We start from the raw sequence: 23696 nt of genomic DNA on the forward strand, positions 1-23696 counted from the left end.
CCTCAAAAACTCTTACGGCGGAAGCAATGTGTGTCGTCTCTTGATACGAAAAACACCCCGAAAGACGTAATTTAGACGCACGGAAACCAACTTTCTACTGTGCCTAATTCCATCCGCAGCAACAGCAGCTCTTCAAAATGTATCGACCGTCAAGACATTGATCGAGACGATCGAGACGTTCCGAGAGTCGAGCTTGAGGAGAAGATCATCACTTTTCACACCCTTTTGGGTGGACAAACGAAGCGACACATCTTCTTTTTTACTATCTATTGGGTATCGGTAGTGGTATTAGTGTGTTCCTATGAAGCGATCAATCATATCTGGGTCCATTTAGTTCCGCCTCTTAGTCCACAACTTTGTGCGGGGGTTCATCGAATGGCCTCACTCAGACTTGGAGAATCCAACTTGAAAGCGTCTCCCGAAAGGTGCGGTTGTCGAACGCTTCAACTTTCGGCAGACGCACCCACAACAACAACACAATTGCTAGACACACACTCAAACACCCACTCCTACCAGCATAAAAAAGGCACAGACAGGAAAACGCGTTTCACGCATCGGCAGTATCGAAAGTAAGACTCATAAATTATCTGCTCGTTGTTACAAATGCCTGTTTCTTGAGCGCGGCGCGCAGCCTGCGAGCCTTCTTCAAAGTGGCCATTTAACGCGACAGTCGCCCCGCGAAAAGAGACACCGCCAAAGACCTTGATAAGGCAGGCAGACGCGCAAAGAGTGTCTAATTTGTTGCACAATCCGCATGGTTCGCCCCCTGGTGATAGCGTGATTGTGATTCTAATTCATTTGACCGTCTATATTTTTGCTTCTTATGTACATTCTGACGATTAACACATTCCATGAAGCTGTCTTAATCTTATTTGCAAAATGTGGCCCGGACTCGCTCCACCCCTCCCCCCCCCAACCCCATCCAGGTTAGACAGATTTGTGGAGGCTACTACAACCAATCTCCGGAACGCGCGATTAATTCCCAAACGCAAAATAAACACAATTTAACAAATCACCATCATTCGCACGAATGCGCCTGGGGACCATCTTTCAATGGGCCTGCCGCGGTCGTGTGCTTTGTTATTCTTCTCATTCCTACTGCCCTACTGGTTCATGTTGTATTTGATGATCACATCTCATAAAAACCCACGCCTTCTAAACACCTCATGTTTTTGCCGTTGTCTTACTAACACAGACCCCCCCCCCCCTCCCACCATTCCTACTCCAACGTTGACGATCTAGTTTATGCTCTACGATTTCGTGGGAGAAATGAATGGACGATCCGTGGCACACAATGCGCCACAACCGTTTCGAACTGAACAGATTGCTTGATGCTCCAACCCAACAAAACATTCAACGCTTCATCTTCATCTACGCAAAGGTTTTTGTTATGTTTTACATGAAAAGGTGAATTCGGCCAAACACCGAAACTCATCCACACCCCCAGCTTTTTTTTGGTTGGATGTTTCTTTTTTTCCCTTCTTCGCTCTCTTTTGCTCAAGGTATGACTTCTTGCTGTATCTAATTTCCCAAAAAAAAAACCTCAAACAAACGTTGCTGAAACCGCAACCCAGAGACGGTTGACTCAATGTCACGGGAGTGGATGTTTGTTAGCAGCACGGCGATGATGAGATAAACCACATCGACCAGTGGCTTGCAGACCAGATTAGCACTTGAAAGGAGATCAGTCGATCGATTGGAGGGTGCAATATTATAGGAGTACAAAACAGAGACTAAGCATGTATCTCTGTCGGTCACTGTCTGGAGATGACTTCAGACAACTTTGACGATCGCAGATCTGATCAACAGTTTGTTGATGTTGGAGATGTTGGGCGTCTGTTTAGCCGATGATGATGGTTCTGTGATGTTTCTGTTTACCGCCGCTTCAAGAGGTAGTGATTATGATTTTATGGGAATTTCGAGCGCACAAGGCCAGGTTCAATCCGTGGGTGGTGGTGAAGGTAAAGATGAAAATTGGAGCACGGATCACGAGGAAAATAGGTCAAGGCTTTTACGTCTTGCTTTCATCACACTGCGTGAAGCTATTCAATGCATTAGTTTTTCTTCTTTGGAAAACTTGTTGGAGGAAAGATCCCAAGAATTCATCTCTTCATGATCAAAGAACCAATTTACGAACGGCTCTTGGGGAATTGCATTACCCAAGAGTTATGTGGATTCTTGGAATTTTGGAATTGAGAAAACTTTTGCAATTCCCCCTCAACTATTTCGCACCAAATGAAACAGATCTTGGAAAAACGGTTCTTGATTTGTATCTCGTATGGGACGGTCGAACAAAGATGTAACTAATTCCTCCTCCCCCAGGTAGCTAAGGTTGTGGATCACACATCTCAGATAACTTCCAATTTGACATGAGCTGTCACATAACTACATACTTAATTAAAATTTAGTAAATTGTGAAATGGAGTTCCTTTTTCTGGAATCTCCCCAAAGTTGCGATTTCGCTTTCAATTTTATCATCTTTTTACTCTCCCCCAAATCACACCTTGCACTCTCAAGGACTTCCGGGTAATCCACAACAAAACAAAACAAACAAAACCAGCATGGGAAGTTGATGGATGAGGATTTTGATGCCGTACATACCGGACCGACCGACCTTCCGTGGGTGTCCCGACCCAACCAACATACGAACAAAAATTTCCTTTCACTCCTGCGAGAAAAGCTTCCGCTTCCGTTTTTTAATCCCGCCGGTGTGCTCTACCGGCAATGTGTTTTTTTATTTCAATTTCCCTGTCTATTTCTCCCTTTTTCACCACCGTCGTAACATGCTTCAAAAAACAATTGAAAAGTTCTGCCACCTGTCGAGGATTTGCCTCAGCAGTCACTGTTGGAGGTTGCCCGGAACTCCTCCCATCTACCTTCCGGTGGTGGTCTTATTTCTCTTCGGGATCTAATTTAAAATTAATTAAGCAATCCCATCCTAACAAAACTCCACCTCCCTTCGCTTCCCCGGAGCTCCCCATGGTTGTCGTTGCTGACGCACCCGGGGACCAAAGGTCACATCCTGTCACAATCTCCCAAACACGTCCGGCCACGACTCCCTCTTGTTCTCTTCCCCCCTTCAAACACAAACCTCATCTCCACATTAACGCCAACCGCGCTTTAACTCATGGTTCTCGTCGTGGTTCTCCGGCCAGCGCTTGTTGGGGAAGCATTTTCAGCGGTTTTCGCAATGAATACGGCCTTGAGTTGCAAAACCGACGTCCGACGACTGTACAGAGAACCCTTTCCTCCCCCGCTAAAGTAGCAGTAAGTGACGTGCAGCTTGGTTTTAACGCCCTCCCACCACAAACAAAACCATTACATTGTGTCCGTTTCGTTACGATGTCACCCGGTACGTGCTGGCTGTCGGAACCGGCCAAAACCACGGACCCCGGCCAATGATTGCCAGCATTTGTATCCCAGAATTGCTCTCGAGTACCTCGTAGCTCTGTCTGTTTCTCTCTCCATACAGGGCTGCAAACTAACGCAAATTACCGTTGATTTATGCTCCAATTGTCTGGCGTCCGCAAATAAAAACTTTTGCTGCTGTGCGGATCTGTACGGAGAGGGTGAGTTAGAATGAACGATGAACCCTGCCAAATGGGGTTTATGATATTTTTCTCACGCCTCAAAATGCCTGCAAAATGGAATCTAAGGGAGATCCAACAACAAATGATAGTATCAAGATACTGGTAACAGTGGCATCACGTAAAGGATTTACATCCTATAATATATTATGGCAGTTTTTATGGCAAAAGGAAACAGAGGTATAAATCCTTCAACGAAACCCCTTTCTACCGCTTGCAACCTTTTTCTCTAATCGATTTACGGTCCATTCTCGATCTCTCCAACTTGGAAAGACATTTCGAATCACTCGAGCGCCCGATCGAACCTGCCATTTGTGATTTAAACGATAATGGCGGTCAAATTAAATCCATCTCCCCCAACGGCAAGAGGGACCGAGGACATTATAGAAGGGCCCATTAAACACGTCACTCTAGGTGCTGTTGTGTCCACATGGGTGACATTTCCGAACGGTATACGCGGGTATAGAGGGCATCCTTGGTGGCTGGAACCCATTTCAATCTGGGTGTGTGTGTGCTACTAACGACCCTTTACCCCAGACGCGTGTGTGCCTAACAACTCCGTCCTCTTTTTTGTTGCTGGCTGTGGTCGTCTGGCAGTTAAATTAAGGTACGTGTGACAATTTTCACACATTCCCAACATCAACTCGATGCCGTCGATTCAGGCAATTCATCAATGTAACGAAACGCACTAATCGGAAGCAGTAACTCGCAGTGTGTTCGAGCGCTGTTGGATTTGAAGGACGTTTTGCAGTTGCTTTAAAGTTAATCAGCACAAAAAAAAGCATACCTGAACGAATTCAGACGTGATGTCTTGTTGGAATGTCTGCCCTGCCGCCAACATTAGCGCGCGGATTAATAATTGTGTGCATGTGTGTATTGTTATTTTTCGATTCGACCATTCCGGGGCGTTTTAGGGGGTGGGTGTGATTCGAATTTTCTTCGAGCAGTTTGAGTTTTCGAAACCTAAATTACTTCTTGCCAATCGACGCCACTTCTGGCACGCTGTGCCCGTGTTGGTGTGCATAGTGGTACAGGGTTGCGCGGCCACACCACACCACACCGAACGGAGCCAGCCAAATTCATCCGTGGCCATCGTTTGAAATCGTGCCAGGCCCAAACACACACCGACACCGACCTTACCCAAAACCGCCCGGTCGGTCGGAGCAGCACCGACCGTTCTTGTTTCTCCATTCGTTTCTCCATTCCGCGAGTTCCGTGTAGCGTCCGATTTTTTTTTGTTGTGTTGTGGTTGCGCGCATGCAGAATAGCAACAGGCAAACGCAGTATCGCAGCGCGAAACGTGCGTGCTTTTTCAAAACGGCACACAAAATGGTACGCCACCAAGTCCAAGTTAAGCGGTACGGTACACGGTTGGCGTAGCTGCTTTTGCGCGCCATCCACGAGCAACAAGTTGGCACCGGAGGAGAGTTCGCCGTGCCCGTCCGCTGAAGACTATTAAAGCTCCAGCCGAACGTACGGAATGGAGACGTTACAGAGTGGTTGAAGCGAAGGGGCAAGGAGAGAGAGAGAGAGAGAGAGGGAGAGAGAAGCAAAAACACGCACCTCGGCCTGAGGTGTTGGAAACTTTGAGGTGAAACTTTTGTTTATAATCACCTTCCGCGCGGTGTTATACTCGACCAGCGAGCGAACTCTAAGTTACCGAAATGCGTGTGCGCTTTGTATGTGTGTACCTTTTGCGCGGGGTTTGAAACAATTTTGGCCTAACAAACGCGGCGTCTAATGTAGCTACAAATACAACATAGAAAATAGCAACATGAAGGTGCGCTAGAGCAAAATAATTAAACGTGATTATATATAAATCAATTGTGAGCTAAGCTCTCGAAACGCACAAATCAATTCAAACTCTGGGGCAAAATAGTGAGAAGCGTTCCATCGCTTGTTACCGATCCGTTGTATGTGTAGTACATTACGCGTTGGTATACTTGTTTTGCGGCTAGTTACCGACAGATTGTCTCGGGGTGTAATAAGTGTCTGTCTGAGGTGGATTTGCCCGGGGGAAAGAAGAAGGATGGGTTTCTCCTCCCAATCATATCAAAAGCAATTTGATATGTTTTCTCACAAATAGAAAACATTTGAATTTAGGTGACTCGAGAAGTCAGGTGTATCAGTTGATTTTCCAAAAGATGAGTTTAATATTCAAAAGACTCAGTTGAAAGACCAACGACATTATTGATTTTTGAAGTAAAGTAAACCACGTTCCAAGTAAACTAGTCAAATGTGAAGACTAATACAACAAAATATACACAAATGTTAAATATGATTGTGTTTTTTTTTCCAATATTCGGACTTCAAGCAAGGCGATTGGATTATCCAGTAGAACTGTGTTGATCTCAACTGTCTCAACTCAATATCTGCAAAAGAATTAGAATTGGATTCTAATGTAATTAATGTTTGTAATTATACTATAGAAATACATTTTCAGCAAGGTTTTGAAGTGATGTTTTTACAGTATCAACTTATGCTTCCTTTTTTCAAAAACAGCTCCTTAAGCCCGTGTTGACAATGAAGTACTTGCTTAATTGATAAAGTTTAGGCCATAACTAGCATTTAACTAAACAAACATAAATCTTATTCCAAGATCTTTTAAGAGTGAATAGCTTCCAGCAATTTCAACTACGCCCGCAGACGAACAATCGGAAATTCCTAGCCCGACCTGAACTCGATTCAAGAAGTTCTCGAACAAACGAGTTCGCCCAACCTTTCCCTTTCTCTCCCATCTTTTAATGATTCGGTTTCCCGCAAATGTTATCAACCGTAGCGAATTCCAGTAATTCAGTTTCAGCACAGAAAGGCATGGATATTAAAGCGAAGAATGTTCTTTTCATTCTACCACCCCGTTCCAAGAACTAGGACGACGATGGAACGCGTAGCGCATCCTACTTTCTTCGCTGGCGTGTACTAAAATTCCTTCTACCGCCATGGTGCGCGGGGAATGGTGCCGCGATGTAGCGGACAAATTGAAAGTGAACTTTCAATCCCCGATTGCTCCCACCCATTCTGATCCCTGGAAATCGATCTAACACCTGGGAAACCCCCCCCCCCCCCCCCGCAGTGGCAACAACTATAATGGAGGGACGACAATTTCGTACGGCAAGGATAATGGAGGTTCCTTTGAAGGCAGAGAGCTGGGTTTAAAATTTCCAATCAATTTTTCCATCACCTGATGTACTGGTTGTTTTGTTTCTTCCTGCACCATAAAGCTTGCGGCATGCTCCATTGCATCGGGAAGTTTAATCATTCGATCTAAGCGAGTGTGTGTCTTTCGCTTCCTGCTCCGTTCAGACATCTTCTGGGCGTCGATCACAGGACCTTAACTCATAACAACCTCATAAAATGCCACTTCATTTACTCGCTTTGCTGCAATAACGTGCCTGCCTGGTTCCTCTATTGCCAATATTGTGTCTTTAATGAGGCTGTGTCTTTGTACTTCCTGCATGCTGCACACAACCCACCCAGTGTGGCACAATTATGACGATGTGACAAGTTTTCTGCAGTCCGAAAGTGACACTACTTGTTGCCTGCTAAAATTGAGGAAAGTAGAAAAACGAGACCATAACCCGGGGCCAAGACGACAACTTCCTCACACCCGTACAATGCAATGTGAAGAAAGCTTCCCGAAAGAAACAGAGGGAAAAGGCACAGTTGAACAATCGTGTTTACAAACAATTTAACACGCACTGCGCACTTCGAAAACTGCATTCAAATGGGAAGTGGGAAGATTCAAAGAAAAGAAAAAAAAACCAACCAACCCCGGCAAGAGTCATCCGGCACCGGGCTCAGGACTGTAGTCTTCAATATCCAAATGCATTTTTATGTCCCCGGCTCCGGATTTCCACGGTCCTCATCCACTTGCATTCTCTTTCTTCTTCGTTTGTTCGTGCCCGATTATCGACCCAATGGAAAAAAAAAGAAATGCTCAATGCACATCACACCACCATTTCTACCGCACAGCACAGTTGAGTAAAGCGGAGACGCAATCGAGAAGATCATAAACCGAACATAGGCCATAATGCACCCGCACCAACGGCAGCAGCAGCAGCAGCAGCAGGGAGACATTCCGGAAAGGATATGCTTGCGTTGCTTTTATGCCCGACAGTGGCAGGAATTTCATCGGTCCCGGACACTGATATCTCGGGTCCGTTGGCTGCTGTGGCTGACTTTTATTAAACAAACACTGGAATACTGGAGGCTCAGTGCCTGCACAGAGTAGGCAGCGAACGCCTTCATTGGTTCGCTCGTGTTGGTGTGAAGTAGGGCGATGATACACGTCCATAAGCAAAACGAATAAGACGCGGCCTGGAATCTTCATCTTCATCCATAACGGCTCGAACACTTGATGGCTTTATGCTAAAAAGGGGCCTTGTGCGCTCTCGGTCTGATCTCCGTGTGCCGGAAATGAAATCGTCAAAATTTCCCCATTTCCTTGCTTCTCTGACTCTCTCTCTCTCTCTCTCTCGCTATCTGCCTATCGATGACAAGGAAAGGATGTTTAGCAGACATCCGCGTGCCTTCATCTATCGGCATCTTGTGCTGGCGGGCAACACTTGCAACCGTCGCCGGCAAGTATTGATATTGTGCAGTGCACACACAACTTCGACGTTATTACGATTTGGAAATACGATCGGGGTGGAGTATCAGTTCCAAAAAACCACCACCGCTTTCCAATCAGTGTCTATCAATGTGTGTGTGTTTACAAGGGGGTGAAACATCAAGAAAAAAGGAATGAACTTGTGTAATCGCTTTAGCGACAAAACGCTTACAACCCACCAATATCAGTGATCGTAAAACAAACAATCTGGTAAAGGCAACAAACTCACAAAAAAACACCCGAGGTTCACGCTCTACTGAGTTGTCTTCAAATTATGTAAAATGAAACCCCGGCGCCCACGGTGGGAGGAACAGGGGTTTAGGTGAAACGGAAAACGAGGGCAAAATCCTGCGGACGAAGATGATGCGACGGGCGTTTCGTTTCGCGCACTCTGTGCAACAGAACATCGCTTCAGCATCTGCAATTGTGCAATTCGCAACCCATTTGCGCGCGAGGGTGGCGATGAATTATTTACTACGCCGACGACCGATTGACGACAGCAACCGACCCAGAACGAATGGATTGATCCATTCCGTTTTGTCGCCCCGTTCCAATTACCGGGACAACGCGTACCAGGATGACGCTTTGCCATCGGCGGCCATCCCGGTTGACATTATCGCGTTCAATTGCTCCATCCCGAGGGGCGCGTGCATCCAATTGGCCCTCTCGGAGAGCTCAGTCTCGCTCGCTTATCACACTCATGAAACACAAGAGTCAATGTAAACCATTGGTGCAAGACAAAAATGTGTCTGTGTCGGGGTTATTGCCACTGTCCAAGATTAAATGTCGAGGGGGAGGAAAACATTATACTTTCTTCGTAATTTGTCTAATAAATTGTGACATTTTTTTCCACGCATTGCAATACTAATCGTCCGGTAATGCGTACATCCGGCGAAGCCCTTATCGCTGGTGTGTAAATCTGCAAATGCACTCAACCTTTTTGTGGGATTTGAAGACGGATGCGATGGGCTTTAAAAGTTAAACGGCCCCCTTTAAATTGGTTTGCTTGCTTGCTGCTTCTTTCACGAAAAGCTTCTCCCGTGGATTTGGACATCAGAAAAAAACGAGTCATAAGTTGTCCGAACGTCGGTACGCTTCAACTACTGACAGGTTACTTTTCATTTCATTTTTTAATGACCCAAACGGGGAGGAAACTAAGGTCTTGCTTCTTGGGAGGGAACACTCCCCACCCGGTTCCGACGAACGCTCGGACGTGCTCGTTAGCGCGTGTGTCTACTGTGGGCAAACTTTGCACGCAATGTTGCTTCATTTTCGATGTTTTACTTCATTTTTTAACACGCCTCAGTGTTTCGTTCTACGCGTTGGAAACGGCCACGAAATCAACTCCACCATTTTTCAACACCCAACGAACGATGACAGCTCTAGCAAGCGCATTCACGAATCGTCACCCGGTGTTAATGAGTGAAACTAAAGGCGGCACCGGTCTAGCCTAGCCTTCTGGAAACCATATGGCCCTTTCGCTGCGGAATGCTTGTTTCCTCGCTAGCGCATACATTAATATCCCCGCGCACCAAGCGGGGGAAATTGAAATCAGAAATGTTCAGCGGACACAGACGTAGACGCCCGCATGGCGCGAACGGGCTTACTTCCTTCTTTCTGCAACAAAACAAAAACGACAGTCGGCAACCGGCACTCCTCTTCTCGCACGCTATCAGTGTCAATTGGTTCTTCGGTTGCCCTTTTTCCCCAGCGCTTTTCCCTGGTTTGAATTAATTTTTGACACTTGACTGGTGCGCTCCACTATCTCCAACAACACCAGAGCCATCGCTTACGGTGCATGCAAATTAACTGAGGCGTGGGGTTTGGAGCGGGAAGGCGCGTTTAAGAGCACTTTCTTTGAAACAGCTTCTTCTGAGCGGTGACGACTTCTGACCGTATTTTCAAGTGCCAATGTCCGATTTGAAGTGAAAGGACTTAAGGCAGGGCGTCGGTTTCGGGTCGTTCATCTTCATGTACAGTTGACCCTTCCCTGAAGGGCTCGGTGTCGTTTTGAGTGTCATCCTCTCCAAACCTCTCTGGCTCGGTGTTAGACGGAAGTGGGACGGTTTTTTTTGGGGAATTGGCCCCAGAAACCCTACGCAAGATAAGGGTGAGAAGATGATCCTAATAAAACACGATACTTTATCGCTTCCCCGGTTGACGCATACCGTTTCGATGGCAGTATTTATCGGTACACCCCTGATGGGTGGGGTGATTCGAAAGGTAAACATCTTCATCTTCACCCCGCCCGAATGACCGTCCTCTAGTCCCCAATTGCCAAAAACCGGACGGAAGCGTTTGAAGAAAAAAATGTGTCAAATATCGAGCTGACCCCGTTTCTCACCGAGCAGACGACGCCGCTTTTTTTTGTTTGTCGGTGAAAAGCGAAACTTTTCGTACAGTGCCACACGGAGAAGCGGAACACAGCAGAAGCAGCAGAAGCAAACAGGAACATAACTTCTGCTGCGTTCGAAAACTGGGAATGAATTTGCTTTTAGCGCTCAATCAATTATTCACAATCGGTTGCGCTTAAATCAGGCCTGAAGCGGCTGGCAGCTTACTTGGGTAGTTCGGGTCTATCGGGCGGCCCGCCGTTTGTCATTCCGGTACGCAATACCCAACTTCCGCCATTGCCACGGTTCACCGGGAATTTCAAACGCGGGCTCGACCACAGCATCCCATCGCGGGCTGCTTCACACGCGTGATAAGCGCGCGTCAACAGTGCGCGCTCACGTTGGCAAAGGGAGGCCGATGTGTGTTCCTACCCATACGGCGTGTGGATTAACGGGTTATCATCCCGATCCGTTCCGATCAGGGGAATGGGATGGATTGGGATTGGGTATATCATCATCAACCCAGGCCTGATCATCGCTTCCGTCTGTTGGACCACTTGGGATTGGTTTTACACAAAGTAGGCAAGAAAGAGGGGTCGTGTGGGCTTCCGCAACGCCAGCAGCTTCCCTCAGAGCGAGCTCCCAATACATTCAATCGGTCCAGCGTGTGTCTTCGCCCCAAATTCGACACTCTGCGATGCGCTGAGAAGGCTACAAAAAGACGGAAGACGGAAGAAAGATTATTGATTTTTGAACGCAATTTAATTATATCTCTCTATACCCCTCTCTCTTTCTCTCTCTCTTTCTCTCTAGCGATCAATGAAGGGTTTTTTTGTGCTGGTTCGGCCATCTCTCGTCATTAAAAACAACAACACAACTCATCCGATTTTGGAAATGAGTTTAACACGGACCCGTTGTGGTTGAAAACGCAAGAGAGCGGGAAACGGTTCCATCTTCCCAGTTTCCAATCAGCTTCATCCGTTTTGGGGTATGTTTTTTTGTTGCTGCTGTTGTTGTTGTTGTGGCCACTGATTAAATAATTATCGCCCGACATTTCTGACGACAGCTCTTGAGACCGCCGTCACACAAACACACACCACAGCAAGCATGTCTTAACTGATCGAGGAATCGAAGGGAGTGCATCGAACCGCAGTAGCCTATGATTTGTGTGAACAGCGCATCAAAGCACGTTTTTGACACATTTGCCCGCATTTTACTTTGGAAAAACAAACACCAAACTGAGGAGCTGCCTGCAAAACTGCGTTTGTTTCGTTACCTTTTTCCCGAGGTCGCCGTGGTCGTGGACACACAAACAAGCCCTCCGCGACTGGTGGTGACCCTGCCCAGGGACCTGCTGCAAACGCGCTGATTGAAGCAGAGAGACGACACGGTCAAGCAGCGTTGAACTAGCAAAAGGGCGCACTGGCTCTACGGAGGTTACAGAGTGTGTCACACACGCGCGGCAATCACCACACAACAATACACACCCCCACAGAGTGCGTAGGATAAGTACTCGCAGGGACAGACGCACACACTCGTCGGATGATCGTCGGTTGTCACACACGCGGCAAGGTAAGCTCACGGCGGCTACTAGATAAACCTTAGATAAGCATTTGTCACGCATACCAATAGCAATTCGGCTCACTTACACTTTCCCGCTATCACTGTGTGTTGCCACCGATTTCCGAAAATTTGCACCATGTACACACACACACAGAGACATACACGTGCGGAAACGCGGTTTGTTTTCGATTTCGGCACTCGGTGCGTTTAGAAAGCGCGCGCCCTACCACCACACACAGCAACACAGCAGCTTGTTTGCATTGCACTCCGATAAAAACGCCACGCAACAGTGTGCGGAGTGTGTGTGTATAAAGAATACACGGCAGCGCACACTACATCCTCTGGCCAGGGTTACTTCACACCAGTACAGTACACACAGAGAAACAGCTCACCTAGTAGTAGCACAAGGATGCGGCGGCAGCCACAACCAACTGTTGCCCCGCTGCTATCTGTTTTGAGGGTGAATTACTTCCACCAAAAACACACACAAACCCCTTCTTCTTATTTCACACTTTCACGCGCTGTATTTCCATACCAAAACGATAAATTGTATCCTTTCAATCACTTCCTCAAATCGTTCTCACTTCTAATAGACGCGTCCGACACCCCCCACACACACACAACCACACGCGGGCACGGGTCACTTTCGATGGTCGAATTGCAGAAGCGGATCTTTCGCGCGCCAAGCCCTCCTGTGCGGCAACGTGCTCACTCCTACGCTATTGTTTAGAAAATGTGCGCACAGTCCCGGTACTGGCCCAGCTGTGTGCCAGGGGAGCAGTGTGCCGTGCTGCCGAAGCGAGACAGACGAGCGATGGCGCGTGGTGTCGTTTCTTTCCCGCTGCTGGTGCGTTCGGGCCCGCCGTGTTGACGCGAGCAACAGCCGATGCGCTGTGATTTCTCCAACCCAGGGGGTCAGTGGTCGGCTAATGGATTACTAGTTGCTCCGCTGAATTTGGTATTTGTAGAAACATTTAACATTGATTTAAAACTTCAAAATTAATTTTTTTGCTAAATAAAATACTGCAGTATAAAACTTTATGAAAGTGGAATTATTTTACCTAATTTTTTTGGTTGACATATTTCAGTGTCAGTGTGATGAGTCTAGTTTGCCAGCCCCTGTCTCAACAATCTCGTTCGCACAAGTGCAACCTCTAGCCATCTCGCTCTATCCAATCGCAAAGTATAGCTCCAGCAGTGACACTTTCCTGCTCGAACACGAACGTGCTTGTTGCTTTTCGTCGAAATTCCTTCGCTCAGCTGAGAGTGTTTTGTTGTGGGGGAGGGGGTTATTTCCCTATTTTTCTATCTTTCTCACTCGCTCACTCTCTTTCTCGTACTATTACTCTCACACACGCTCTCCCGCTCCCATGGAAGCGTAGAGAATTTCAAAATAAACATAGCGATGCACAGAAAACCGTTGCAATCGGTGTAATTTGGCCTGTAATTTGTTCTATCTTTATTGGTAGATTAGATTATTGGGGGAGGCCCGTTTCTGGCAGATGGTACAAAAAATCTAGCAGTTTTTCTTTTATTTCTATCAGACGTGTGAAATGGCGTGTAAATACGAGGCTGTGTATGCAAAGATTTGCTTGTTTTGAGGAATTTAGAGCGAGAATATTTGCACAATTAATATCATGTTGGATGCTTTAGCATCAATTTGATCATGAAAAGTAAAGGAACATATTCAACAGGCCTGCGATGGCAGTCCTGGGGTACAGTCGTCAACTCAAACGGCGAATAACATGCCCATCATGGGTTAAAGCCCAGAATGGACCGTCCCCCCGTAGCAAGGATTGACTATCAGTCTACGTGGCAATGAATTAAGTCTCGAAAGCCTGTATATGCCAGCATGTCCGCGTGGGACATTACGCGAAATAGAAGAAGAAGAATATCCAAGAGGCCATAAAAAGAAAATGTATAATCTCTTCCAGCTCGCAAGCTTCTTCTGTCGTCTTCCAAACCATCTGATTACCGAAAAGAACTCGCAACAATCCCCTCTTCATTAAACATCAATCGTGCGCCCACACGTGGCTGACGTCTATCCCATCATCCAATCCAAACCTTTCTCGACCTACACGTGCCATTCGCGCGGGAACGCGCGCGTTACGCGACAGATTCCAGGGCACGCGTTTGTATGCGCAAACCCACACCGCTCCCTCAATTTAGCATAATTCCCATGCGCCTTTTTGTCTGCGTACGATCTTCGGGGCGTGCTGCCCCCACGATCGCGTTACGATCTTCTTCTTGCGCAAACCCACGCTCCGCGCTGGGTTGGTGTGTGATATGAAAAATATGATTTTATTTTCTAGCATGAGAATTGCCCATTTCGGTAATTCTTTTGTATCTCTGTTTGTACCGGCGGAGGTTTCCAGGAAGAGTGTATATGGGCTCCAGCCGAACCGACGTGATACCCATATGGTACGAGGGGGAGGGGAGGTTGTTATGCGTCCACTGTTAAGATGCGGGAAAACGAAGAAAGCTTAAACCCCGATCTGCGATAAGCTAATGTGCATGAGCGTGTGTGTGTGTTTTCCGTGCTTTTTCTTTATGCAATCGGGGTGGCAGAAATGAGCATTGGAAAGTGTGTGCGATATCGACTACCATCAACAGGCGTTTTTTTTTCGCCTCTGGTGGGTGGCAAAATGGTTAATGAAGCGATCGCCAACCGAGCTAATTACTCTCCGCTTTTCGGGTTGGTGTTGGTTGGTGAATGACCGTAGAGCAATAAAAAGCCACTACGGTATCCGAATGCAATCCAATTGTTGACCATGCGCGGGGTGTTGCTGCTATTGACGGTGTGAAGAAGGGGACGGGCAGCATCCTTAACGAGCTCCCCAACAGGGCCCGACTCCGATCATTACACATCGGAAGGCGAGGAAACGACACATTAGCGCGCACCTTCACCGCGATTATGCATCAGCGCGGGTTTAGCGCACCGCGTGTGTTAGGCAATCCGAGTGTGTGTGATAGAGCTTGGGCTTCCTAATTTCCATTTTCTCCGAGCGTCTCGTTTTGGCTGTTGTTGGTTATTACAATCACAAATGCATTTCAAAATAACCCTCGCTCTGTCCTATGCGTAGGCAACTGAAAAGCGTGTACGCACGTGCATACACGTATGCACCAATTTGTTGGACCGTTTTGTTGAAACATTCTGGTGAAATGTTAGAAAAAAAAGATAATGTTTCTTTTTTTGGTCGTGAAAAAACAATCTGTCCCAAAACCGTTGGCTTCAATCACTATGTGCAATGTTCCGGTTGGTGACAAAACAGGGCCAATGGAAAGAATAGAAGCGTTTAAGAGGAAAAGTGCATACAACAACAAAAAAATGCTCCCAATGATTGCCCTGGTTGCAACATACGTTAACGAGCAAAAGAAGCAAACAGCAAAAAAATAGAAAAATCCGTATGACACTTTTCATCAAATTATGATTTTCCGATGAACTGTCTCTCGGTTTTTTTTTCCTGGTGACATTTTTCATCTACCCACCAAGGGTGTTGCGATCAAAATATTTGCCTCTCCGCACATCTACGCACCGTGTACCGTGCGCAACAACCAAATTGCTGCAGCTCGATCATCCCTTGTCATTTAAAGGGACCGTCTCTTAACTACCACCACCCCTGGACTGAGGCACCCCTTCGCTAAAAACTACCTGGCAGTAGAAGTGAAAAAAATAGGAATACACACTACACAACCTGGCCACGATACAAACACACCCGGTGCTTAGAAAGCGCGAGCGATAATGAAAACTGGGACAGCGAGATAAACATCTGTCGCGCACGCTGTTCGCGCTGTCTTGTATCGACGTATTGTGTTCCTGTGCACATCGCGTATGTACGCACCGGCGGCATAAACGCGGGAATTCATATGTTGCGCCATACTATCGCGCCCGGCTCATCAAATGGTTTCCCCGGCTACTGCCTACTGCCCCCAAAGGAACTCTCTCAGCAAACCAACGGCAGCAGACAAAAGGCAGAGAAGCGGGTCTCTGTGTCTCTGTGTTGTGTTCACGGTGCAAAAATTAACCTTCCCCAAAACAAAAGGAAGAAAAAGGTTTTAAAAAAAGTGTGCCAAACGCACGCACAGGGCAAAATGAAAATGATACAACATAAATCATAACTCAAAAGGGCACGCGCACGTACCCGCAATATGGATTCCGTGTTTCTCCTCTCTACCGGTTCAACAAGCCCATTCAATTAAGGGTTTATAGACACGTACACGGTGCAAAAAAGCAACAAACAAGGGCTATCTGTTTTGTGTTTTTTTGGATGGACTGAATTTTTAGAAATATTTTAATGTATAAAAACTGCACTAAAACGCCTTTTTTGCACGAAAGAAAAGTTTCGGATCCAGATGAGATTTCAGTCGGCGGTCAGCGGTGCGCTAGACCAAACACTTACCCACACGTCTACAATAGCACCGCAGTTTTTGTTGTGCAGAATGTCCATTACAATGCACACCAGGTGCTTCTAGATGTTGCACACAAAGTAACAAATTCACCCCAAAAAAAACCCTCTAAAATGCATTTTTTGCAATGTTTGCTTTATTTCATCGATAAGAATGTACGTTAAAGTGTTGGAAGAAAGAAATTGCTTTCCGTGTATGTTTTATTTTTTATTTTTGTGTAACAATGTATGTAAAACTCTCAATGATTAATGGTGTCTCTTATTATTGGCGCCGATTTTTAATTAGCATTGGTATTTGTTTTTTTTTCTTGCTGCTCTTACAGCTTTTACGTAGATAATGTTTGTCAAGAAAGGGGAAAGGTAAACACACACATGCACATTTTGTTGTATTATTTGTGGATTTTACACTTTCACATTCTACACACTGTCTTTCTATTCTGCTCTCTGTCTTTGCTACGAGGAAGTAGGATAGTGGCAGCCATTATCCTGGCGGATTAAGTTTTAACGGACTTGCATTGTAGCCTTCTATCAGCGATTGATGACGACGGATAGTTTAATGATTTATTTAGTAGCTTATTTGTTTTAGGTTTCTTTTATGTCTCACCTTGGACTAACCACAGTATTGTTTTTTTTTTGGGTGTTTTTGTTACCTTTTCTTCCGTCTCCACTGCCCTGTTTTCTTAAGTTGTTAACCAACTGTGTTTTCCTCCCCCCCTCCCCCCTTCCCCCTTTACTAATGGTGATATTTATGGCGTAATCAGCGACCTGCACACGTTTCATTCGTCGGTATGCTTCATATGTTGTTTTCCCTTTTATTTTACGCTCCCTTTTTCCCACCCCAGCCCTGTTGCACGATAACGCAGTGCTGCTCTCAAATTTCGTGTGCCCGTTGTGTGTGCGCAAACCATCCCTTAATTGGTTCCGCAGGGCCATCCGACAGCGAGAAATCTATATTGACTTAAATTAGTTCCGTACGCGCCAACACACACGCACACGAATGCGCCGCGCAAACGAAACACGTGTCACACGGAGGGCGGGGAATTGGAGTGAATGTTCCGCCGTTTTTCTCACACACACGCACATCCGGTATTTTACGGGACGCAATTCTAACAGGAATGCTGATTCCGTAACACACTTCTAAGTTGCTCTAAAAAAATATAGATATATAAATGTAAATATGTACGCAGTTAAATTTTTCCAAGCAGTTTATGTTGGCAATCGATAAAAGGTGTGCTGTTGAATGTCCCCCAGTCGTTTAGCAGCCCTGCTTGATCATGAGGTTAGCAAAGCGGAACACCTTCAGCCAGCTGAAGCAACCGTAGAAGCCTCTCTCCCGGATGGACTGCACGGTGGCGGCCACGACCGCCTGTACCGCCGCACCACCGCCCGCTGCTCCATCGGCCGGTGGGTCCGCGCTGGACTCATTGCTCTGTCCCTGCTGCTGGTGCTTCGGTGTGGCCGCATTGCTGTCGGTCGTTTTGTCTGCGGAAATTTTTGGCGATGTCATGACGGCTGAAGCTTCCTGGATTTTCCTTCTTCACTCGGTGCTTATGTAAGCTTTAGCACTTGACAGGCACGCGAACGAACCGTACCGTTCACACGCAAGGACACTATTGGTTTGTGGTGACTGTGAGAGAGGGGATAAAAATACGGGAATATAAATCAATATTTTTGCGTGTTTTTTTTTAAAGCTGCTGCTCGTCGTTGGACGTGAACAAGTTACCGATCAAGGCGTAAACGTACAACGTTGTGTAGATGTACACTCAGCAGCGTCCGGAGGGAACTGACGATCCAGCACGGGAAAGCAAAAAGGGCAATGTTGTTGTCTATTTGTTGTTGGCGCTAATCTTCCCCTTCACTTATGTAACCGACACAACAACACCACGAGAGCAGCACAACACAAGCGTCTAAGCCGCACTAGCCGTTTGCTCGCTTTTAGACAACACTCGATAATTGGCTAGCAAAAGGGGGGACAGGAGATAGTTTTCGTCCAGCGTTGCGACTAACTGTAGTCACGCTTTTTTTGGCTTTACGAACAATCCACAATCTTGTAAATGCGTCTCGCACAAAGGGGAGAGAGATGACCAAACGCAGTTTGGAAGTGATGTTTGTGGCTGTGTGGTTTCGTTCGACTGAAGCGTCCAACAGCCGCGCGAGAGCCAAGAACATATACGCACCCGAACGTGCTGAGAACCGTGCCAAGATGTGTTAGATAGACACAGCGCTTCAAAACGCGCGAGAGAGCGAGCGAGAGAACGAAGCCCTTTTAGAACTGGGCCACCAGCACCACCGCCACCACCGAGAGTTGGCGCGAGGGTGAGTTTCGCGCGCTCGCGGCAACCACTTTTTGGCGCCGCGCAAGAAAGTGAGAGAGGTCAAGGTTCCGGCAAGGCATCAACATTGGCCCGGTTGCGCTAGTCTCTATTCAGGATTCGAAAACAAAACCCCCTCAAAATTCTCTCGCTCTCTCTCTCTCTCAGCTGGTTGCTGTGCAGTTACAGTGGAATTAATACCATGTGGGCGCGCTTGCGTACCGCGTGCCGCTGCCGCTGCGGAAACGGATGATTTACCGGAGTCCGGAGCGACTGTTCGGACTGAATTTTGTGTTCTATAAATATAGGTGAAGTAAATGCGCTCCAGCAGCTGATCTGAAAGAGGAGGGCAAATGTTTGCATTGCGTCAATGTGTATATTTACGCGAACAGAACGGAGCGCATTGGTACAGCTTGCTGAATGTGATTGCAGCTTAAATGGTTCCCAGTGTCAAAGCAATTTGGATTGCGAGCTGGTTTCTATATGGGCATGGTTCTCGTTCTATCCCTTGTTCCTAAACAAGCCTACAATTTAAGCGTATATCACGCACTGTGCCCCATCTCTTTACTGGGGGAGCCACAAAAAATGATTCATTGAATGAGTACGTATGAGGGCTTCTTTTCGAAAGAGCTCGTGCAGCCCACAATCACAAACCTATGCAGGCCTGAAGCACTAGCGACTAGGATTAATCAGTTAGTTAGTAAAATGTGAATGTCTTTCCTTCTCTCTCTCTCTATCTAGCCTTCCGCCATTTCGTTCTTAAGCTTTTCCACCTTCAGCGGCAGCAGGCTGATCATCTCCTTGCACACGCCCAGCTCCTGCGCAAACAGTGGCCGCATCCGCTCGTCCTGGCAGCACTCCACGAACCGGCTGTAGTAGAACAGGCTGTTTTCGGTGTTCTGCAGCTTCAGCCGCTTGTCCGGCGTGATGATGCGGTAGTACAGGCGCCCGATGTGAAAGAACGCGTACAGTATCGGTTGCATCTCGTCCGCGTCAATCGTTTCCGGCAGCTCCAGCGTGTCCAGCTCGATTTTGTACGATTCGATGAATTTTTTAAAGTTCCGAATGCTCTTCTCGCTCAGATGGTTGATTTTGTTGAGCGCGTGCGGTGTTGGCCGATCCTTTGCCTGCATTTCATCGAGCTGGGAGAGCTTCACGTTCAGCATGTTGGAGTAGGTCAGTCCCAGCTCGTACCAAGCCTCTCTGAAAACGGTGGAATGTTAAAAAAAAGGTTAATTTTCTTGCTTTGATACGTCTTCTTTCACGGTAAAAATTACCTGCAAATGGTTTGGTAGTAGGTTGCGTTCAAAATTTCCACAATCTCCTCCAGCTGGTCCGCACCGCGCTTGAACAGCTTGCACTGATTGCCATCATCCTCCTCGAAGAACGCCAAATGCTTGTACAGCGACGCAATGTCCTGCAGAATCTTCGCGTACTGTGACGCTTCCGTTTCCTTCGTGTAGTACTCCTTCGCTTTGTTCAGCCAGGACAGCGAGTTCAGCATCACCAGCTTCGCGTCGTCAAACGTGAGACAGAACTCGTCCGTCACCTGGCCCTCGTACGCGGCCAGATCGAGCCCAACGAAGCGGTCCATCTTTTTCACCGGCGTTAGCGGCGCAGCTATCTCCCCGCGCTCGTTCGGTTCATCGTCCGCGCTCAGCCGCTCCTTCGAGGCGCACAGAATGTGCAGCCCATACTTGGCCCAACAGCGGCCCACGTCCGCCATACGGTAGCGGAGTGTTTCTTCCTTCTCTGCCCGCTCCGCTGGATTGGTTATCTTCTCGACCACCTCCGTCTCGTAGCGATTCAGCATAAACGTGCTGGCCGCAAGCAGATGCCGTGCCTGGGAGAGATGATTCTTGGGGAAGTAAAACTGGGACAGGGTGGCGGCGTTCAGCGCCCAATCCACGTGCTCAAACTCATTGTACTCGAGCTGGCGGCGCAGCGTCATGTGGCAGTATCGGGCCGAGTCGGCCAAATTGTCGAGAAAGCCAAACACCTGCGCCAGATAGTACAGCGTGAGCGTGTGGTTCGATTCGAGCAGCTTCAGCCCCTTGCCCTTCTCCACCTCTTCCTTCGTGCCGAACAGATCGGCCATCGTGAGCGGTTGCCGGTCCAGCTCCTTCGTTTCGCAGTAGATGTCCTTCGCCTGGTCGAGGTACTGTTTCGATTCGGCAAAGTTGGACAGATTGCAGGCCATGATGCCGAGCTGGTTGAGTATTTCAATGTGCACGTTGATGGCCGGTTCCTTGCCGTTGTCCTTTTCGATCAGCTCAAGCGCCTCCTTCAGCAGTACTTCGCCCCGTGGTTCCTCCACAAAGATCGTTATCTTGCCAATGTCTTTCAGAATGTTGGCGTGTATGCAGCGTACGGTTGTGGCCACTTCACTGTCCTGGTCCAGTGCTTCCGAGAGCGTTTTCAGCTTTCGCAGCGCACTGTTCAGCAGGTCGCGGGCGGTGTAATGCGAACGGAACGGTTCCGTCGGTGGGTCATTCTTGCTTTCCTCGTCGATGTAGCGATGGGCCTTTTCGTAATCTTCCCGAATGTCGGAAAGATTTTCCTTCGTTACTTTCATCCCGCACTGTTGGATTTGCTCGATAATGGGTGGAAAACGGAGTGCGTTTCGCTGCGAGCGGAGAAAACAACAAACATTGATTTTGTTGTTGTGTGTTTGACAGCTCCTGCGCAAGGTGGGAGTGGCAGGGGATTTTATCTTTTATTAATTTGGATTCAGAGAGGTAGAATGGAAGGAAATGAATTAAACAATATTGAAGCATGTTTAGAAGATATTTAGAAGAAAAAAACAATATTTTGTGATGATTTTAAATATATTTTCCACAGTCCGCTGATCGCACCAACGTGTACACGCTGCTTTATCACGGCCGATTTGCAGCTGTCACTTTCGCGTGGCCAGCGACCGCCGCAACGGCGAACACATTTTTGCGCTGTCAAAATCTTTCCTCGTGTGATTTCGCTCGCCCCCGCCTTGTTCTTTTTCGACATCCCGTGGCGATTACACGCGTTTGCACCCGCTCCCGCTTGGGTTGAAAATTTTCCTTGCCTAGCCGCGCTCTGTAAGTACATTGATCTGTATTTTTAGATTTTCGTGAAACCACCGCCAAAGAAAGCAAGAAAGGCTCATTGTTTTGATGCGGTCTAGTGGATTTCTTTTATTGGGTTGAAACCCCCCCAGTGTAGAGCTGTGAATCTCGCGGGCCAATCATTAGTGCTCGAGCCAAGCGGTGGTGTGGTTTAGCGTTTTCAAGCAGGTACAGCATACAAGCGCTCTCTTGATCGAGTGGGGGGTGATGGGAATCTTTTTCCCGCCCTGACCAAATTTCCGATCGTGGTGAAGTGATTTTCGAGCATAGGCTGACTGCTTCGATTTTGCACCGTGTGGCGTTGACCCAGTTTCGGTGCCTAGATACTGCTAGAGAGCATTTTCGCCAACTTACGTAATGTGCTCGCGAAACAAAAAGGGAAGAAATCCCTGTGTCAACGTAATGTGAGCTTGGCCTCCGCCACGAGGACAGTGCAGGAGCCACCGAGATAAGGTGCCTTCGTGTGCAGGCCTTGAAATAGTTCGTCGCCATGACGACAGTGGGATGGATCGAAGCAGAAAATCCCTATTTGGATGGAAAAGAATAATGTAGAACAATAATTACATCACACGTGAAAGGTCATTACGTCACACGCCGTGGCTGAAAAAGGGTCAAACTCCGCACGGGCAGCGAAGGGCAGGTGACCTTGGTATGATAAGGTCTTGGTGCATGAAGGGGGAGGGTTTAACACCACGAGAAGTCGCGGAAGTGGTGCGATTACGAGCGTTACATGGAAATCCTTTCACGCCTCTGATCACCTGATTATCGGCGGAGGGTGGTGGGGTGGTGAAATGTACCCTGCCACAGTTGCATAATGTGTTGCAATGTTGCACGTGATTGTAATTGATTGCATTTATTGACTGTTTTTTCGTCTTCTTCTTTCAACTCCTCTCCACAGTCAAATCTTTAACCAACAACAATGGGTGTCCCAGCTGGTGATGTTGAGAAGGGCAAGAAGCTGTTCGTGCAGCGGTGCGCCCAGTGCCACACCGTCGAGGCCGGTGGCAAGCACAAGGTCGGCCCGAACCTGCACGGACTGTTCGGCCGCAAGACGGGCCAGGCCGCCGGCTTCAGCTACACCGACGCCAACAAGGCCAAGGGCATCACCTGGAACGAGGACACGCTGTTCGAGTACCTGGAAAACCCGAAGAAGTACATCCCCGGCACGAAGATGGTGTTCGCCGGCCTGAAGAAGCCGCAGGAGCGTGGCGATCTGATCGCCTACCTGAAGTCGGCCACCAAGTAAGGTGCATAAGGGGTCGAATTACCCGTGGGGGTGTGCGGTGGTGCTCGTGGTGTACTGTTAAGAACGGGTATCGGTGTCCTAAATTCAGCCAAAACACTGCTACAGATTGAAGAGAGAAAATAGAACTCACACACACTCACTCAAGCTTCTTCTCCATTGAGATTCGGAACGTTTAAGATCAGCAAAAGAACCGTAAGAAATAGGAAACAGACAGATAGAAAGATAGGCATGAGCGCACAGAGAGAGAGAGAGAGAGAGAGAGAGAGAGAGAGAGAGAGAGAGAGAGAGAGAGAGAGAGAGAGAGCACAGAGAGAGAGGGAGAGCGAGCATCCTTTTACCGGATGGAAAGGCTCCACACCCCACCCCATCCAAACGATTAGGACAATGTCTATGTAAATCTATTTAATTTAATTTATGCTAGAATTAAAATAGTTTGACAGAAATCGGTTTTTGATCGATCGCCGGGAAACTGGAGGGAGGAGAAGCGGGGGCATTCGCGCGTGTGTTTCGACGCACGGATCTTGTGTGGTGCCTGGTGG

General features: G+C 47.6%; 3 protein-coding genes across 11 annotated transcripts in view; 1 reads left to right on the top strand and 2 right to left on the bottom strand.

Moving 5' to 3' along the window:
- The window catches only part of LOC121596586 (rap1 GTPase-activating protein 1), a 160225-nt gene extending 147318 nt beyond the window's left edge, over positions 1-12907 (bottom strand). For 3 of the 6 annotated variants that reach the window (XM_041921650.1, XM_041921649.1, XM_041921654.1), the window contains exon 1: positions 11806-11894. The gene's annotated coding sequence lies outside the window, so the exon portion shown is untranslated. Of the gene's footprint in view, positions 1-11805; positions 11895-12484 lie in introns of those variants that run through there. The other 3 variants (XM_041921653.1, XM_041921652.1, XM_041921651.1) reach the window with 3 other exon arrangements.
- LOC121596592 (cytochrome c-2) lies at positions 12012-23396 on the top strand. 3 transcript variants are annotated; one of them, XM_041921675.1, is made up of 2 exons: positions 12012-12101; positions 22810-23396. In XM_041921675.1, exon 2 carries the CDS (start codon positions 22831-22833, stop codon positions 23155-23157), a length of 327 nt encoding a protein of 108 aa, XP_041777609.1. In that variant the 5' UTR covers positions 12012-12101; positions 22810-22830; the 3' UTR covers positions 23158-23396. The 3 variants fall into 3 exon arrangements, with proteins under 3 accessions (XP_041777609.1, XP_041777607.1, XP_041777608.1); XM_041921673.1 differs by lacking the exon at positions 12012-12101 and adding an exon at positions 21772-21884; XM_041921674.1 differs by lacking the exon at positions 12012-12101 and adding an exon at positions 21968-22079.
- On the bottom strand, positions 16878-21487 carry LOC121596590 (KIF-binding protein). 2 transcript variants are annotated; one of them, XM_041921670.1, is made up of 3 exons: positions 20088-21487; positions 18242-20013; positions 16878-18125 (listed from the first exon to the last, which is right to left on the bottom strand). In XM_041921670.1, exons 1-2 carry the CDS (start codon positions 21383-21385, stop codon positions 19548-19550), a joined length of 1764 nt encoding a protein of 587 aa, XP_041777604.1. In that variant the 5' UTR covers positions 21386-21487; the 3' UTR covers positions 16878-18125; positions 18242-19547. The 2 variants fall into 2 exon arrangements, with proteins under 2 accessions (XP_041777604.1, XP_041777603.1); XM_041921669.1 differs by having other exon boundaries at positions 18222-20013.
- Positions 23397-23696: the final 300 nt, after the last annotated feature.

The sequence above is a fragment of the Anopheles merus genome, chromosome 3R (genome assembly GCF_017562075.2).
Source record: "Anopheles merus strain MAF chromosome 3R, AmerM5.1, whole genome shotgun sequence".
NCBI lineage: Eukaryota > Metazoa > Arthropoda > Insecta > Diptera > Culicidae > Anopheles > Anopheles merus.